This window comes from Labrus bergylta, chromosome 21 (genome assembly GCF_963930695.1).
Source record: "Labrus bergylta chromosome 21, fLabBer1.1, whole genome shotgun sequence".
Taxonomy (NCBI): domain Eukaryota; kingdom Metazoa; phylum Chordata; class Actinopteri; order Labriformes; family Labridae; genus Labrus; species Labrus bergylta.
In genome coordinates, this window is record NC_089215.1 from 20,061,712 (window position 1) to 20,081,231 (window position 19,520).

The 19,520-nt window shown below is 40.2% G+C and overlaps 1 protein-coding gene across 2 annotated transcripts in view; it reads left to right on the forward strand.

Annotated features, from left to right (window-relative positions):
• The window catches only part of cpped1 (calcineurin-like phosphoesterase domain containing 1), a 40,591-nt gene extending 21,404 nt beyond the window's left edge, over positions 1 to 19,187 (forward strand). Inside the window, exon 6 of one of the 2 annotated variants that reach the window (XM_065949523.1) lies at positions 3,999 to 4,195. In XM_065949523.1, coding sequence (XP_065805595.1) covers positions 3,999 to 4,180 — 182 coding nt within the window. In that variant the 3' untranslated portion in view covers positions 4,181 to 4,195. Of the gene's footprint in view, positions 1 to 3,998; positions 4,196 to 16,072 lie in introns of those variants that run through there. The other variant, XM_020642553.3, reaches the window with a different exon arrangement.
• The last annotated feature ends 333 nt before the right edge of the window (positions 19,188 to 19,520 follow it).

Sequence of the window (19,520 nt, forward strand, 5' to 3'; positions counted from 1 at the left end):
AAGATTGATTATTTCTGTATAGTAATTTTAGAGAGATCAGCCGCCCACAGCCTTTTGTTCTAAATTTCCAAGTAAATGACACCTGTGCAAATAAAATGTTTTTATTCTGCACATTGACAAAAAAAAAAAAGAATTGCATCAAATATGTGTTTGTCTGTGTCTGTGTCTGTGCATTGAGCGGCTGTGTTTCCTCTCATCCGTGCTAAATAAGGTCTCCTCTGGAACCTTGGCTCTGGTAATCTTTTTTTCTCCCCCCCCCCCCCCCCCCCCCTTTGCGTTGAGTTATTCACGCATCATGTGCCTCCCATGTTGGTCTGTGCTCACCGCTGCACCCTGTGATCCGAAGCCTCCAGATGTGCTCTTGTACTCCGGTGATCATTACTGTCATTACAGTAAAAGGGCAGAATCATTAGCCCCAGACACACAGACACACACACACACACACACACACACACACACACACACACACACACACACACACATTTCCTCAGTGGAGGAACAGTAAAGCTTTGGAAAGGATGGAGCTTTTATGCCATTTTTCTTGTGAGATTTTCATTAGAGTCAGCAGTTGACAAGGAAAAGTATCTCTGTCTGTGCAGCCAGATATAGCATCATTTTTCCTCTAGACAAATGTAGCTTTACCAGACGTTTAAAACTGATATGTTAAACCGTAAAATTAAAAAAGGAAATAAGCTTCAGGGTGTCTTATCAGAGGCACTTTATACTCTTCTCTAACTGTCAGTTTTGTTATCAATCGAACACGGACGTTTTTCAAAATACTCTTCAAGGATATTCCTCCAAGTTCGCCGCCTCAAAGTTCTTGTACACGTCCGTCTCTCAGCTTAGCTCACGGCCGTCTAGCAGCAACAAAGAGGTTCAAAATTGGATGGCTTTTTCTCGTTCCCCGTCACGTACCGGTAATTTCTACAGAAAAATGAAATTGAAATGGACTCGCTGGATGTTTCACAAATGTGTCTCTGGCGTCACATCACACCTCATGACACAACGCGCTGTGTGTCTGAGATATGCGTCCACTCTGAAGGTGTCTCTTTGTGGTGTCGGTTCACTCACAGCAGCTGAGGAGGGTGAGGGTGTTAGAGCTGCTGCTGCTGAGGCTGGGTTTGTGCACCCCCCTCCCCCCTCTCCAGGTACGATGAAATAGAAAATATCGTCCCCTGCAGACGCAGAAATACATGTAATTGATTTTCCCTCACTGAGGCAGCCTATTATTTTTCATTTCTCCCCACACTTCTTCCTCATAGCATGCGGTGATGTTTGAGTAATTGTGCGGCCGTGAATTGTTTATTTCGGACACTTTTTTTTTTCTTTTTTTTTCAGCGCGTGTTCGCATATAAATCACTTTTGCACTTGTGCATTTTCCTCCACACACAATGTATTCGACTGTAAATATCTATATGTTATCTCAGCCTCACAGCTCCACGCGGGGAAGATGTGACACCAATTAGTCTTCCTGTGGCTCATCAGAGCGAGCTGCTCTTCCTTCGGGGGGAACCGTTGACTGCATTCCAGCTCGTATTAATGAAGCTCTGTCGCTGCGTGACAACCCCCTTTAGGTCCGGTAAACTATCAGGCCATCTCTTTTTTTTTTTTTTTTTAATTGCACAAGCAATTACTACAGTTTTTAATTCAACAGTGATTTGATTCAATTAAATCTTGGACAGTAATTGTCCATTTGCTCTCTGTTTGGTATCATTTTCTTTTCAAACCTGATTAGAAAAGAACATCTTTGACCGCATAAAAAAAGATGGATTAATTAGTTTTCAACATTTTATGACAACCAGCAAACAAATCGTCAAGACATATTTCTCTGAAGAACACTTTCCCCTCCATACAGTCGGTGTGTTTGGAATCACTTAGCCCTGAAGACCCCAGAGGAAGCACTTTACTCGTATTATGAGTCCCACTGTGCTACCTCATCACTGTCATATCCGTAATCATACTAAATCAAGATCTCTGTGGCTTTCCTACACCAATTTAGTGCCTCTCAGCCAGTGTTTATTTTCTTCAAGCAGAGGAAGGAACAACATGCAAAAGTCGTCAGTTGCACGCTCGATGAGGATGTTGAATTTCAAGAGAATAAAGTCTGTTTGTTTTTTTTTGGGGGGGGGGGGGGGGGCTTTTTGTGCCTTTTATTAGAGAGACAGGACAGTGGATAGAATCGGAAATCAGGGAGAGAGAGAGTAGGGAATGACATGCGGGAAAGGAGCCACATGTTGGATTCGAACCTGGGCCGCCCACTTTGAGGACCACAGCCTCCATACATGGGGCGTGCACACTAACCACTGAGCCACCAGCGGAGGAGCAGAATCCCAGCAGTGCTCTCTGTCTCTCCTCTCCTCTCCTTTCCTCGTAGATGGTAGGACTGTTATTGGATTTCTGTGCTCCCTTCTTCCTCCTCGTCCTCCTCCTCCTTCGCCTCCTTCAAGGTTTATACCTCGCATTCAGCTTACCTTCAGCACGTACAAACAAGGACAAATGAGAGCACACTCACATATAGACAGATACACACTTCCAAGCTGCCTCCAAACCCTGTTTATATATTGGAGAAAAAAACAAAAAAACCCGAAAGTGTAGCTGAGAAAATGTATTGTAATTCCCAACATCGCTGTCGGCTGTAGAGTTGTACATACAGTAGCTCATTAGAGGAAGAGATAAGCTGTGTGCTGCTCTGCATAGCCGCTCTGTCTTTCTCTCCTCTGTCTCTCACTCTTTCTCTCTTTCTGCCACCGGTTGTCTTTATCAGCGAGGGTCCTTCTCTGTTGAGAAGCGAAGACACATTTATCACCCACTGGGGATTTGATAAGAGGCCACGGTTAAGCCTTTAACCCCATTGTTTTAATGATGAGGCAGAATAATGTTTTTGCTCTCTCTCTCTTTCTCTCTTGCTCTCTTTTTTTCTTTGTTCTGCTCTGAAAGCAAAGGTGAGGGGTTAGTGGGGACCACTCTCCAGGCGTTTCGGAATAAAACAGGGGGCTGGTGTTGGTGTGATTCCAGGTACGGATGTTAGTATATGATACCAAGAAGCTGATGTGAGTAATAGATTCATGACTCTCGAGCCGTATCGGAGCTCGAGAGTCACCGTGGTTTATAATGCTGTGAGGATTGAGGATGGATTTCTCTAACCTGGAAGGTTATCGCTGCAGCGGGCATCTCATTTGTCTCGGCCACAATCAGCGAGTAAATAAAAGCAACCTTACCTTCCCGAAACAAAGCGTGATTTACTGGGAATGTCTATTTATTGGCCAATATAGTTCAGTGTAGTTTATAGTTGGATTGCATTGAGTTGGCAGGTTTTATCAAATATAATTTTTGTTCATATTTTTGTATCTTGGTATGAAGACGGTGTTGTTTTGGAAAGGGTTAAAAAAAATCTTCAGTATATTGACAGAACATATTGATTTGTAAAGCTTTTATTAACAGTGAAATGTTATTTACACTCTGTAGTGAAAACAGCAAATGTTTGAATAGCTCCTGTATCGGGGGAGCTTAGTGTAACTTCAAGTTGATGGAAGTTTAATGTGTAAGTGAAGAAGAATTTTATAAAGCTTCACATATATCAAATCGTCATACGCACTTTTAAAAACCACGGCACTATGGCCCCTTTTCAACCAAGCCAGTTCCAGAGCTGGTGCGGAGCCAGTTTCTAAGCTAACACCAGTTACTAACACCCCCCCGGAGCCATCATGGACCTCCAGGGGGGCCGACACAAATTTGGATCAGGGCCTGGTTTTCAATAGATCGCGGCCAGGGAGCTGCTCTGCTACGTAGCACCAACTCTTTGCTGGTCTACAAGACAGCACCACGTAGGTCTTGTGTCAGGGGTTGTAGGTCGTGACCAAAGTAGAAGCACGCAAAACATTGTCATGACCACTTCAGGGACAGACCTGTTAACGTTTATTAGGTATAAACTTCAGAAACTTTGTCATCACATACCTGAGTTATGACCTGAATTATACCGTTTTAAAACACTTCTGCAGGGATGCATCAGCTGACTGGAGCCCTGAGCTCTGCAACTGTGATGGGCGTGTTGGAAGGGATGGTGGAAGAGAACATCACTACTGCTACTGAAGTCCTCCTGAGTCATACAAATAAAGTGAAAGTCAAATATAACCCTTTAAATTGTATCAATCGATTGTATTTATATAGCGACATTTCATGACACATTGCCAAACAAAACAAGCTGGTCCAGAGTCCAGACCTTACAAAGACCCAACATTAATCCACCATGAGCTCTAAGCTACATTAAGTGTCAATAAAAACGTCCTTTTAAGAGGCAGAAACCTCGAGCAGAACCAGACTCATGTTGGACCGCCATCTCCCCAAACTGTGTTGGGCTAAGAAAGTGAGACGGATAGAGACAAACAGAGCAACAACAACAAACAATTTGAGTTGATTACAAGTGTGGAGATACTCTGTATGTACTGTACAAGTAGGCATACTTGTTCATTTTCTCATCAGCGAATAGTCGTACAACTGTAATAACGCAGCAGTCTATTTTACTGTAGACATTATTTACATTAGGGCTGGGTTTTGCCAAGAACCTCACAATTCAAATGGATTTGGATTCTTTGGGTCAAGATTTGATTTGATATTTGATATTGAATGCTTCTATGTTGATTCAATTATACTCATAGATGACAGATAATTCATTCCATCTGAAATGCATCACGTATTAATGCGTGCATTGGTTTAGAACAAACAGACTCCAAAATGTTTTTTACAGACGTTGTTAAGTCCAGTGGAGCCTCTGTACAGCGCAGATTTCAGTATGACGGCCCCCACAGGAGTGGGGCTTCATTACAACAGGAATAATAGATTTCAGGGTTTTCTGAATCGATACTGAATAAGGAAAACATTGTTTGGCAATGCATTGATTCATTTTTTTTTTTTTCAAGTCATTATTCACTCTCAGTTTGACTTTTGAGCTGATACAAGTTCCCAGGCTCCTTCAAAAGTCCCCACATTGTTTACTGTTCTGCCGTCAGCTCCACTCGGCTACCGCTCACCTCTGCCCTCCTCGCTTTCTCCCCTGCTACAGTTCAAGCAGTGCTTGGAAGTGTTTGACTTTTATACTGTATCTACACTACAGTGTTTGTGTTAGAAGCTGCGAGTGCTGCCAAAACAGGGCTGACTTACGTTCAGCCCTTTGCTTGAACACCTCTAGTGTAGTCAGTGTCAAAGGACTGAAGCAGCTGCTGCTCTGTTCTCACACTGCTCATGCTACAACTCCTGATTAGAGACTGTTGAAATGTGGACAAAGAATAACTACATATATTATCACTCACCATGATACATAGGTTTGACTAACTTCAAAGAAAGGGTTAGACGCAAAATCTTGCTCCAGTACAAGCTCATGGGGAAAAAAAAGATGTAAACTAGTGACAGCTGCAGCCAGACTGGATATTAAAGTAATCAGTATTACATGTTATTTATAATATATAGAACATTTGCATAATAATCTTAAAGCGCAGCATTTTTCAGCCAAGCTGAATATTCAAAATGAAATCCCTGTGAGGAATGTGAACGGGCAAACGCTCTGCAACAACCTCCGAGATTTCCATCTGGAGAAACAGGCTGAATATTCACAAACTGTCCTGTCCAAAACAACACCAACAGTGAAACACTGTACAGGAAAAAACCTTGGGTATCACTTTAAATTAATGTCACAATATTCACCATTAACTTGTTGCATTAGCATGCTAATTAGCAGCACACTGGCTGCTTATTGGTCATTATTAAGTGCTTATTAATACCTTACTCTACATGACCATAATCTCTAGTTAATATAGGTCATTAACTAAGAGTGTGCCCTCAAAATTCTCCTAATTCCTGCTCATCAACGATATATGTGTATGCATTTCTTCTGGCATCTGCAAAAAAAACGTTCTTTTTTTACGTACAGTTTTTTTCTTGGCCCTTTTTTTAAAACTTGTTTTGTTTCTGAATTTGCCAGAATCAAAAAGGTAAACACACTGTATTAAAAGCTCCCAGAAACTTTAATTGCAAAAGCTACATTTCGATCTCACTGATCTTCTTCTAGGCATTAGGAACCCACAATGTATTTATCTCAATGAAAATCTTTACTTCCGTTGCGGTGTGTTTACCCCTCATCAGCAACCTTAATGTAAAAAACATCATAGAAGATTTTCATTAAATGATACATTCAAGGATTTCAGATCAAAAAGGAGTATCAACTCCTCTGAAGATCATCTCGGGTTTGGGGCCCAGGGTTTTCCTGCTCCCCTCTCCACAATGCCTCTGTGCGTTTGTTAGATAATAACAGGTACAAGGCCGGTGATACTTTGAGGAACGTTCAGATCATAGATTGCTGAATGCAGGATGATTAGGTACCATGTTGGGTTCCCAAAAGCCCAACAGGCATGTACGCTCTCTGAGGGATAGATGATACGCTGACTATACTTTCATTCCCAGCTCCCTTTGTGGTTGTGTGCATACATGTGCGTTTGATGTGTCTGTTTATGACTGGAGGACACGGGGAGGGGATTCTGCACGGTGACTGATGGCTGAGAGTGATTTATGGGGAGCCGGGGCTGCAAAGATGTCTCACCACGCTACATCATTTTCTATCCCTCTGTCATGCAAATGATCAACAGCCAATCTTTTCATGATAAATTATTACCCAGACCTGCACTTAAATGACAATCGCCTTTCAGTACATTGCACACACGCATTGCATGTTAACTCCTACGCAGGCCGGTTTCACAGATGTGTAGATGACAGCTCTCGGCTCAGAGCCGCTTTGAGAGTTTTGGTCAATGAGTGAAACCGAGAAAAAAAGGGCGAACAAAAAGGGAAATGGCTTCTCCTAGAGGTGATCACTGATAGGAAGAGGTTTTAAATCGCAAGATAGGAACTTAGCTGCGCAATTAGAAAATCCAATCAGCGACCGTGAGATGAAAGGAAAATGATGGAGGGCGGGAAGGTAAAGAAGGAGAGGGCGATTGAAAGGAAAAGGCATCAAACGTGTTGAGAGGTGGACGGATGTTTCTTCACTTCCTTTAATCCCTTGATGTGCGGTCCACATCAGTCCAAACTATTAGCATTTAAATAGCAAAGCAAATTTTTCAAAAGCATCCACCAATTAAGACGAATTGAGCGGCTACAGAATATAAAAGAATGGTGATATAAAGAAAACGCAGTTGCATATTCTAAGGGGCTCCCCCCCCCTCTCCTTTCGGTGCATTTCTCTGCATTTCCATCCCAAATTCAATTTGACTGTGGGTAATTTTCTGCCGTTAGCAGTCAATATGTTTTCATCATCCTGACTGCTTACTCTGTGTATTTTCTGAGCACTCCTCCAACACCCACTTTCACCGCTTCCCACAATCCACCACCTCTCCCACGTCCTCCCTGTTCCCCTCACAGCCCCCCCCCCCCCCCCCCCCCCCGACTCTGTCTGTCAAAGCAAAGGCCAGTTTCCCCAGAAGGGAGTCTTTATCACAAAGAAAAGCACAAAAGAACCAGCACTGTTTCAAGGCTGACAGGTAAATGGGATTTCCACAGAGACAAGACATGGAATTATCAGCACAGAAAGAGAGAGAGAGAGTGAGTGAGCGTGTGTTTTTTTTTTAGCAAGGGCACCCACCCAGCAAGAAAAAAGGGAAACGGAAGAATCCAGTAAAGCACCGCACAAAGAGACAAAAGCTTCAGGAAATTGGACATTCTTATTGAATGTGAAACTGCTACCCAGCTCTCTTTGAACATGTACTGTACTGGACCTCCAGTCAGGGTGAAGCACAGTGGGTAAAGCAGGATATATATTAAAACATATGTTCGTCATCTGTGTGGCTGAATGGGTTTGGCATGATTTCAAAATAAAATAAAAGATCCTAGTCTTTACATTTTCCCAAAGATCAGAGCCCTGAAGCAATGCAGCAGTTGTGTTTAAGGTCCTACCAGGCGAAATGCACTGATTATTCTTAGAAGCACTCTGGAGAACAATGCACAAGAATGGAGTGCTTTGATTAGAGTGTTGAGTCAAAAAAAACAGCTACATGTCGTATTTCTTCATTGTCAAATCAAGGCTATTTTCTCAGAAGGGTGGCAGCCGTCATTATCCTGGAGGCAGTGGTAGTCTATACAGCAGGTCATGTTAGTCTACAAGTTTTCTTTTTTCTAAAAAAGAACGACAGCAGTTGTTCAACGTGTACCTTTCTTTTTCCTGGTTGAAGGGAGGCACATGAGGTTAAACCAACCTGCTGTACCACTTCATGATGAAGATTGTCCATGGATTCCTTCCCAAACATTACTGACGCAGAATTTTAAAGAAAGACTAGGAAAAACATTTGCAGTTAAAATCCAACTTATCCTGGGTTGAACACAAGTTCATTTTTCCCTACTCAACGACCACCATTGATGGCTTACAGCAAAATAAAATCCAAAATCTTTAGTGTGCCTACTTGTCAGAAGGCTAACATGAGGTTTATAAGCTCGATCAAACAGACAACTTGAGCAACTGTGGCCATCTGACGTAGGTTATAAACTGTTGGAAAAGTTGCCTTAAATGATGCAGAAGCGAAACGGCTCTCAGGATGCCTATCTCAGCCAACCAGGTGGTTTCTCCATTTTTGATCTGGACTGAAATTAATCCCCCACCTTATGATGGATTCCCATGAAAATTGGTACACATATTTTTGGTTCCTTCTTTTGCCGGGAAAAGAAGAACGCATCAGTCGATCACATTTACAGGAGCCTTTCAGCGCTGTAACGTAATCAGCCTTTAAATGCGCACTCCGAGGGATGCAGCCCTTCAGTTGGGACAATTTCAGACCAAATTGCTGCAATTCTTATAATGTGTAAATTAGCACATGTTTACATGCTAACATACAAAACTAAAATGATACACAACATGCATGCCAAACACCGGCATGTCAAATTATCTTTTTGGCACATTACCCATGGAGTGTTTGATCAAAACCCTACACCTCATTGATCAAGTTGAACCATAGTATGAACCTGGGCAGTCTCAGTAACCTCTTTCTGAAGTGCATACAGTATCAGCTGAAGGGCCTTACAGTATACTCTGTATACCACCCGAGTGGTGTTTGACCTGCATTTCAACCAGGTAAATCAATACTTTCAGTATTCCAAAGGCTTTGAAACAATGCCAAGGTTCTCAGGGGTTTGTATTTTTTTTCTTTTTGGATATATATATTTTTTATTCACATGCAGGCAATCTCAGCCTCCACACCTCACTTTGAAAAAAAAAAATGCTTTCCTGCGTTCAACTTCTGGAAGACAATTTCAGAGGTCAGCTTCATCTTCTGACTGCACTGCAAAGGGGACAGCTTTCTTTTTGCTTTTATATGCTTTTTTTTCTTCAATAGTTTATCTTTTATTCATGCACACAATCTTTGAAGATGGAAAATGCTTTTCTTTCTCAGACAGGCCGTCATTTCTTTTAGAAAGTGTTTTTTTTTGGGGGGGGGGGGTTTAGCAGACAGGGGGCACGGTGGAGTGGTTTGACTTCTAAAGGCTACGTAATGATGCCACTCTGAAAGGGACGTTTTCAAATGAATTCAGGTCAAGTGTTATCTCTGGGCCTTTGCTAAATTGTTTCTGAGAAATCAGTTTTGCTCTGCAAGAGCCAGTGGGATAGGCCAGAAGACCGAGCAGATTCATTTCCATGACAGAAAAAAATGTCCGTTGGTTCCGTCTACTTCAAATCTCAGCCATGCAAAAGACCTTGAAAGAAAACCTTTCGTGACTCGTGAAGAGGAGCCAATTTATCCTGATAGACATTAAACAGGTTAGCAAAGTGCAGCTCTCGCAGGGGCTCTGAGCCTTACAGAAGGAAACTAGGTGGTGGTAGAGCACTGAATAGAACAATTTTTTCTGCTATTGAATAGTAGCATTGGATAAAAAAAAGCCCTTTCTGATGAGCGTATATATTTTTAAAAACACATTAAGATACCAGTCAAGTGCAAATTCAAGCAAATACAAATCAAGATAGGAACACTTACTCACTCAGAAAACTTTCCTGTACTCAAACATGTACTGGAAAAAAGACAAGCAACAAGATTGGAGATACTACACAACCGGAAGCTTCTCCTTCACCACAAAATAGACCATAAGGGATAAATTTAGGAAGCAGTAACCTTGTGTAGCTCTTACAATGTAGCAATTGATTTCTACCATGGAAAACTTACAACCAGGATGGATGGTAGCAATGCATATCCAAAATATTTAAAAGAACAAGATGGCAGCAACCAAAATGCCATTCAATAAAAGTCCAAGAACCAATAAGAGACATCACAACAGCTGTGTCGACTTTTAATTTAGTCTACTACTACTATACCTTTATTCTCAAACGATCACAGAAGGGCTTTTTGTGACGTTGTTACTTCATATTTAAAGCTATGACAAATAGCACCAGTCTTGTATATGCATGACAAATATGTCACATAGGAGAAGCTCACTGCTGGTGTCATGTGGTGAAGATGTGGGAAATGGATCATGAGACACATGGCGACCAAAGTCAGACACACTGGGACATATATATATTTATGCACACTTACACTCCCACATACTTTATTTAGCCGCATGATTAATCGCATGAAAAAAAAAATCCAGCTTAAAAAACGTTTTTTTTCTTTTTTTGCTGCTGATTTTACTCATCATTACTATTACAGTAGTAATTCCTGTCTATCACGTCCTTATTATTACTGCCTTGGTGTCTTCCTCCCACCACCTAATTTCTCTGGGGTGACAGAGTCACAGCCCTCATGTGGATAATGTAACAAATCCAACGTTTCCACAATCAGCGTAGCTAAATGAGTCATCAGGTGATCCCATCAAACATTTTCACTGCTTCACACTTTTGCCGCCGCTCGGCTTTGTTTTCATTTGCAGAGTCTGAGTAATTGTAGATGTGTGGAGCTGTGTGAACCCTCGTAGGATAGATAAAAGCACTTGTATGTCTTGCAGCAGGGACAAAAGACACCACAGATCCCACACTCAGTAGACTAATGATCATTTGCTTTTGCCTCGAGGCGTTGAGGACATTTGCGACCCTCTGTATTAAAAACACCAAGCACATGAAGGCTAACACACATGTTGACACAAGGGATGTGTGCAATTAGTCGATGAAACAAGTGAAGGTCGTCAACCTCGGTAGTGTGCATCTAATGAATATTTTTATTAATGTAGGCCGCACAATGCCACTTAAATGTTGCGTCCAAGCTGTAACACAACCACCCGCCACTAGCCGGTGCTGTAGCTCAGGTTAACGGGGCTGCTCTCCTCGCCTTAGTGCCGGGATGCAAACCAGCACAGTGGATGGACGGCATCTCATAGGAGCAGCAATATTTGGAGCTAGAAAATGGAGATAAAGTTGTATGTAGGCCACCATGGAAGGTTAAACTGGCGTGTTACGACACGACTGGAGCGATGCGTTACCGATTTGACATACGTTGATCCCGCTTGATCTAAAAAAAAAAAATAGCACAGCTCATCCCAGCAATACCAAGATATACAGTAGACAGAGTTGAGCCTGACCAGCTATGCAGTCACCACGAGCAATGGCAGGGTTACACAAGGAGCCAATATTCCAGTGCCACACACACACACACACACAAACATACTCATGAAATGTGTGGTTAATAATAATGCAGCTGCAGTTCCTCCCAAAAATCTCACACAGAGCTGTTGCCCCAGGTCTTAATTATAATTGGAGTGAATTGAGTCACACACACACAGGCATTACTTGTCAAGTGAATGCAACCAGTGTCCACACACAAGCCTGAATAAGAATTATATTTAAGTCATATTTGTATTCTGGGGCTGTTTGACTGTGTAAAAGGAAGGACAGGAAAAACAGTGGTTTGACATCTACCAGCTGTGGATACATATTTTCAAAACAGACCCTCCTTGTCTTTGTTGTGCAGATGCTACTTCGTCTTTCTCATACACACACTGCATTATATACTTTTCTTGTCATTCTTTAGCTCAGATTATATCAAGACATTTTGTATCTTGCAGCTGGATTTACCTGGAGAGAAAAACTGATTCTGTCTTCCAATCGACACTATCCCCTGTCAACACGTGTATGCAACTTTGAAAATGCAGGCTCATGCAGAGTTAAATCTTTGAATAAAATAGTTTTTTATACATTATATTAATACAATTCCTTTGCCTTAACCATGTCCTTTTATATTACTCACCACTACTACTACTGAATTAAATGTCCTCATAAAGCGTAACATCTCTCACAATCAACTCTTACAAACATTACACTGGTTATTCAGAGTCTAGCCTTCAAACTGTGAAACATGCCCATTGGCCATTTGAAGGTTTCAGTCATATCAGCTGTAGTTACACAGCATCACGGCCGCGGTGCAGGGTCAAAGCCTTGCTGCTCCATTAATGATGGTGTGTAATCGAATATTAATGAAAATTGCGCCTCGTCTAATGTGTGTGTCCCTGGATTTCAAAATGTGCAACAAGTGGAAGGCCTCCAAGGTTTATAATCCCTTTGTTTCACCATTTTCTTTCTTTTTTCTGTTTTCGCTTGGTTATCTTTATTTTTTTCCCTTTTTGTTTCTTAACCTCGTAACTTTTTTCTTCTCATTTTTGCTATCTCATTCAACCCGACCAATCCGTCACCTTGGTTGTTTTCTACCTCTGTCATTCTTCCTTCCTCCCCTGTTTCACTTTTTTTAAAGCTCCCAGTTGATACAGATACTAAAAACTACTGTCTCTTTTTCCGCCCAATGAAAAGCCTTTCTCCTGTAATTTTAGCTGATAATAGATAGTTTGAGATTAATGATGATTAATGATTAAGACTACACTACAGAGGTGCAGTGCAGTTTGCTTCTATGTATACTGAAATAATACTGTATGCTTCTTTTGCAAGACAAGACATTAAGCAGCATGTTCTCCTTTCCAAAACATTACAGAGGCTGTACAATCCGTTATTTAAAGGCAAAAATCTCCTGATTGAGGAACAATTGTGTCACGTGACATTAGCAACAAGCTTTGATAAGTCCTCAGGGTCACTTTGAGGTCATTTTATGCTCAAAAACTGTAAATACTTGAACATCCTGCACCATATGTGGGATGATTGAAGGGCAGAGTGGACTTGGGCCCATTTTACCCCTTACCCCTACCACTTACCCCTACTGTACCACTTACCCCTCGTTTTCAGTGCCACTTTACCCCTTTGAACAGAGCTGCAAGGGGCTAGTGGTGAAATCTTTCCCCTACGTAGTAGTAAATATTAGTAGTAAATATTTATTTCGGGCCATGACCACAAAGCATAGAACATACACGAACAATAATAAAAATAAAAAAAATAAAACGATGGCCGAAAAGGTGTAGGATGAAGCCGAGGCTTATTATGCCTACCCTTTGAACATTTCATTTATACAGTATATCAAAACAAAAATAGCTGCAAAAAAAGAAACAAACAAAGTAACCTGATTTCACAAAACAGAAAACAGTTGTCAGTTAACCAAATCAAAACAATAAAAGGAAAAAAAAATTAAATGAAAAGCTTCCATAAATGATTAATTATAACCAGACTATAGTTATAAACATTATCATAATGATGTTTTATATTTTTCTATTACCCTGAATTTGAACGGTTTTTTGAATTTTCTAATTGAGCTGCACATTTTTAATTCGTTGTCTTAAGTTGTTCTATAGGTTAACCCCTTTAACAGATAAGCACCTACTTTTGGTGTTAGTTCTTGCCCTTGAATTTTTGAACATACATGTTCCCCTTAGTTTAAATTTGCTTTCTCTAGCCCTGAACAGTTCCTGGATGCAGTATGGAAGTGCATTATTCTGTGCCTTGTACATTATAACAGCAGTGTTGAGGTCAGCTAGATCTTCTAGTTTTAAAATGTGTAGTTTGATGAATAGAGGATTTGTTGAGTCATAGTAATTGGTATGATTCACAATTCTGATGGCTTTCTTTTGTAGTCTGAAAATTGGGTTTAGGTTTGTTTTATATGTGTTACCCCATACTTCCGCGCAGTACGTAATGTATGGAAGAATGAGGGAGCAGTACAATATATAAAGTGAGTTCTGATTCAAAATATTTTTCATTTTATACAATATAACAATGTTTTTTGATATTTTTTATTTTGAATTATGTATCTGTGATTTCCAGTTGAGTTTATTATCTATTATGATGCCCAAAAATGTATTTTAATTTACACGTTCAGTTTCAACATCATTGAGCTTGAGTTTGGCCTGTTTATACATTTTTCTATTGCCAAAGATAATACATTTTGTTTTGCTTAGGTTCAATGACAGCTTATTAATGTCAAACCACTTTATAATTGTCAATTCCTTTTCCACTGCATTCAGGAGCTGCTCAGTATCTTTTCCAGAGCAGTACAGACTGGTGTCGTCGGCAAACAAAACACACTTTAGTACTTTCAAAACATCACATATATCATTAATGTACATAATAAATAGTTTTGGACCCAGCACAGAGCCTTGTGGGACCCCATACGTGACTTTTTGCAAATCAGAATCAACATTGTTCATATGTACATACTGGTTTCTGTTGTCTAGGTAACTTTTAAGCCATTCATGAGCAATTCCTCTTACACCATATCTTTCCATTTTCTTCAAGAGTAAACCATGGTCAATCGTGTCAAAAGCCTTCTTAAATCAATAAAGACCCCCACTGTGTATTCCCTGTTGTCTATTGCAGTAGATATCCCTTCCACCAGCTCCATCACTGCCATCGAGGTGGACATATTGCATCTGAAACCATACTGGTGGTTGCTCAATAGATGGTGTTTCTCTATAAAATGATCTAGTCTTTCAACAAACATTTTTTGAAGAATTTTGGAGAATAGTGAGAGCAAAGATATTGGTCTATAGTTTGTTAATTGATGCCTATCTCCACTTTTGAAGACTGGAATGACTTTTGCGGTTTTCATTGCATTGGGGAAAATGCCTGTGAGGAATGATTGGTTGCAAATATGTGTGAATGGTGTTACTATGCAATCTATTATGTTTTTGACTAGCATCATATCTATATTAGCAAAATCTGTGGACTTTTTGTTTTTTAATTTATTTACAATATCAAGTATTTCATTTTCATTTACATTGCTGATAAAGATGGAATTGGGATTCTGTCTAATATTTTTTTCATCCAGTCCTTCCTTGTCTCTCTGCTCTACAATTTCGTTTGCTAGGTTAGGTCCAACTTTTACAAAGAAATTATTGAATTCATTTGCAGTTTCCTTTGTTTTATTCATGATTTTCTTAGGATAGTAATTAGGATAGTCTACTTTGCCAGTGCTCTTTTTCATTATGCTATTTAAAATTTTCCAATGTCCCTTGGATGTTACTCCTATGCTGTTCCAGTAGCCTGTGGTAATATTCCTTCTTATTTAATCTAATAATTCTTATTAATTTATTTTTACATGTCTTATATCTATTTTCTGCATCCTTTGTTCTAAGTTTTAAGAATAGCCTGTAAAGTAAATTTTTCTTTTTACAGGCATTTTCTATGCCTTTAGTAATTCATGGCTTATCATCATGGGACAACCCCTTAAGTCGGCGACTGCAATGATGTAAAAGGACGCAAATGCTGGTCTTTCCCAAAATGCTGAAAATATGAACAATTATCTTCATGCCTTTTCTGGAGAAACGGACCATAGTACATTGGACCTTTAAACCAAGATAATCTTAATGTCATAATTTTCAGATCTCATAAATGAATGTCTCTTTTGCCGTTGTCATTTTTGCCGGTGATGTGCAGTGCATTCTGGGTGATGACTCTGTTTGGAGTGTGTCTCAGACGGATCTCATTTTAAGGGGCCAAGTAGCCTTGACACTTCACCCAACCCCTCCGCTGCAACAGGAATCGGGACAAGGGCTAAGTGGTAGGGGTAAGGGGTGAAATGGGACTGAGCCTTGGTGTGTGTTAACATAAACACTTTAAAATCATGATACCTGTTCATAGCAATGTCCTAGTTTATATAGTTTTGTTCCATCATTCAATGCTTCTCTGTAGGTTCTTCATCGATGTAAACTCAACATTCAAACACCTCTATCACTTCCTCAGGGGTGACAGCGGTCTTCTCCGGCCATTGTCACCGAAACGCTGGAGGCTGTCACGGCGGCCTGGACATGGTGGTGAGCTCGGCCATCGGCTGCCAGCTGGGTGAAGACACCCACGGCGTCAGGGTGGTGGTGGTGACTGAAGACAAAGTCGTCCATCGCTACCACCGGCTGCAGCAGCTGAAGGAGCGAGGGATGGATCACGACCTCACCGAGCTCCTGTAGGCCTAAGGGCTGAATGAAGGAACATCAGGAACACTTTGCTTTTTGTGTGTTTGTTGTTTTGTTTTGGTTCTGAAGTCTCAATCCCCTGTTCGGAGAAGCAAAAACAAGGTGTGTAGGGAAAGATTGGACAACTTGAGACAGAAGGTACAAATATGAGAAGAGAAAGATAATTGTGGGGTTTATGTTCTACCGGGACCTTGGTCTCATCAATAGCTTTGTAATTAAACAACAGTTTAATCTAAAACATATCTAACATGTTGTCATAGCAACATCTTCAAATATGCATCCAAGATCAGAATAATCCAGCGCACATCGAGATTACTGGGCACCCAACAATCTAATATGCAGCTTGGTCAGTGGCCCTAAGCTTCAAATACGACTATCTTGTTATCACTCTGCCAACATGGACAAGACTCTGTAGTCAAAGTAGCAATAATAAATATACAACAACTGGTTAGACTTCCACAATAAAGCTATCAAGTTAGCAATAACAGATAATAAACATTTGGTCAGGTTTTCAAAATAAAGCTTGCTGTGTAAGGTTTAGGTAAAAAGGTCATACTTCTACTAACATATGCTCACTAGTTATATAATTAATATTCCTTTCGAACTAACCCACTGTAAAGCGAGTGATGAATGTGCTTAATTTCTATTTTAGCTAGGTTATATGAGACGCAGTCTAATTTTGGGTTCTCCCAAAAAAAAGGTTTAAACTGTCTTCCTGTGTTCACCAAAATTCACAGCGTGCAGTTTCTGTTCAGCTGTGTAGCTCTTTCTAGTGCAGTCTGTCTTCACCATGTGGAGTTTGCAATCCCTGCAAGCTACTGGTTAAGGAAGTTCAGCTCTCTGCCTATGGAAACATTGAGAGATGTCAATTACAAACACACAGCTCGAGACCAATTGGCCTGAAGTCGTGCTGCCCACCTCCGCTGATCATTTTATATGAAGAGTCTTTTCAATCAAACCAGCACTCCACAAGGGTTATGTACTTAACTGCATTCCATCTTCTTCTTCAAATGCATGATTATGACCTAAAGAAGGGGAAAAACTCTTTAAAAGCTGCGCTGGCAGCCTGGTCCGTGTCGGTATGTATGCAATACACAATAACTGGAAGGGAATTTGAAATCCAGTCAGGTGGCGTGATGGATGCGGCTGCACTCGCAGTCGATTCAGGGCATGTGTCAGCATGTTATATTGGTATATTGGTTGCACAGGTATATAAGTTTAAGGCCACTTTTAGATGAAAATAAAGGTCTTAAAAGTAGAGCCCGACCGATTAATCGGCCATCGGAAAATATCGGCCAATATTAGGGTATCAAGTGACTATCGGCATCGACTACTTATATCACAGATATGAGCCAATATTACTTGATTTATTCACCAGGCAAATAACACTATTTGAGTTTTATTGTATTACACTAGTAGCTCTCTTTCACCAGCAGAGGTCGCTATATGGATTACAACAAGCATCATCTCTCTCCATAGTGTCAAGGAGGGATGCTCGGACACGCACAGTCACTTATCAGTTGAGTCCCCATCTTGCCTTTGTTAGACTGCATGTCAAATGTGTATATCTTTATCCATCTCTTAAGATCGAACATAGAAAGATATCAGCCAATTTATCTGTATCAGATTTTTTTCTCCTGATATTGATATCGATATTAACCCTAAAAATCCCATATCGGTCGGGCCCTAATTAAAAGTGCGTCCAACACGATAGAATTTTTTTTTTTATATTAGAATCAAACTCTTGTCCACTGGATGTTTAATCCATATATTCCCCCTATCACCACTCCAAGCAGACCTTTGGTTAGTCCACATTAGCTGACTACAACAGCAGATTAGACAATAAGCAAGAGTCCGAAAATAATGCTCCCTACAGCATCAATCGTGTTACTGACCAAGCTGCTGTATTTGACCACTTGAAATGAGAACGACCAGAACATTCTGAGTATTCATTCAAGTGTAGATAAAAAATGTACTGTATGTATGAATATAGGTAGAGAAAAGTAGTAGAGTTATAAACAAAGAGAAGATGCCATTTCTTTCCAACATTATCAGACGAGTTGAATGTTGAAGGGAAATTAAAAGAAAGAAGTTTGTTATCTCTCTCTTCTGAATGTTTCCTTCTTCCAAATGCATCTCTGGAGGAACAGTTTCTTTAAACTCTGTGAAAAAAAACAAAGGGCATTGCATGTGTGCTAACTTTAGTGGTTCTTTTGTGAGGAACTTTATCACTTCCTGTATCACATTGTTAATGAGACCAACTTCAAGTCAATACACTTTTATAGAATTAGATGTTAGAGTCACTTTAAAAGTATTCAAACTTATTAAAGGAATATTCCAACTTTAACATTGAAATATTATTGAAAACAGCTAGTGAAGGAAACTAAGTATACGAAACGTTAAATAAACACAGTCCACTGCTGGTGATCCTTCTCTTACCTTGTAGGTATATTTAAAGATGGTATTTCTCTTGAATCATCCAAACATATCCAGAAGTTGTAGCTACTTGTAGTGTGTTTTCTGTTTCCTTGGTAGCCATTCTATGCAAACTATTCATATTATGTTCTATGTGTTTTTTGATGGATGTCCTTAAAGATGGTGACCTTTCTGATGACCTCTGATCCGACTCTTATCTCTCTGTCTGAAGCCCCTCACTCTGCTGTGAAGGCAATAGATGAATAACCCAATGTTCTGTATTACAAAGTCTTTGAATGTGTGTTGACTTGAGAAATAATTATTCTTAATTTATATCACTAAATCAAAAACTTTTTTTTCTGACTACATTTGCTCTTGAATGAATAAATCTTCAAAGTCATAATCTTGAAGATATAAAATGCATGAATGTTAAAGGCCTTTGCACACCGAGTCGTTTTTTTTTCTGTCAGAAATTGACGCTCATTAAAAAAGAAATACGAGCTCAAGTTATGTCAATCATGTTTACACACTTACTCAGAAACTTACGTCCGTCATTATTTTTTCGGAACAGGTTCGATATTCTGCGTTTTTTTCGGATCCATCCCTGTGTGTCTGTGTACCAAAAAAAAAAAAAAAAGGACTCCGCGTGCATAGGCCTTTTTCTTTTTCCTTCCGAGTTAATAGGAGCTAATGCCATTTTACAAAAGCCCTTGCTTTTGTAACTAACCGGCAGCTAAATTGACAGATTAGTAAAAATCACAAATGACTTCCATCATCCATCCATCCATCCCCTCGAAAGTTTGTGG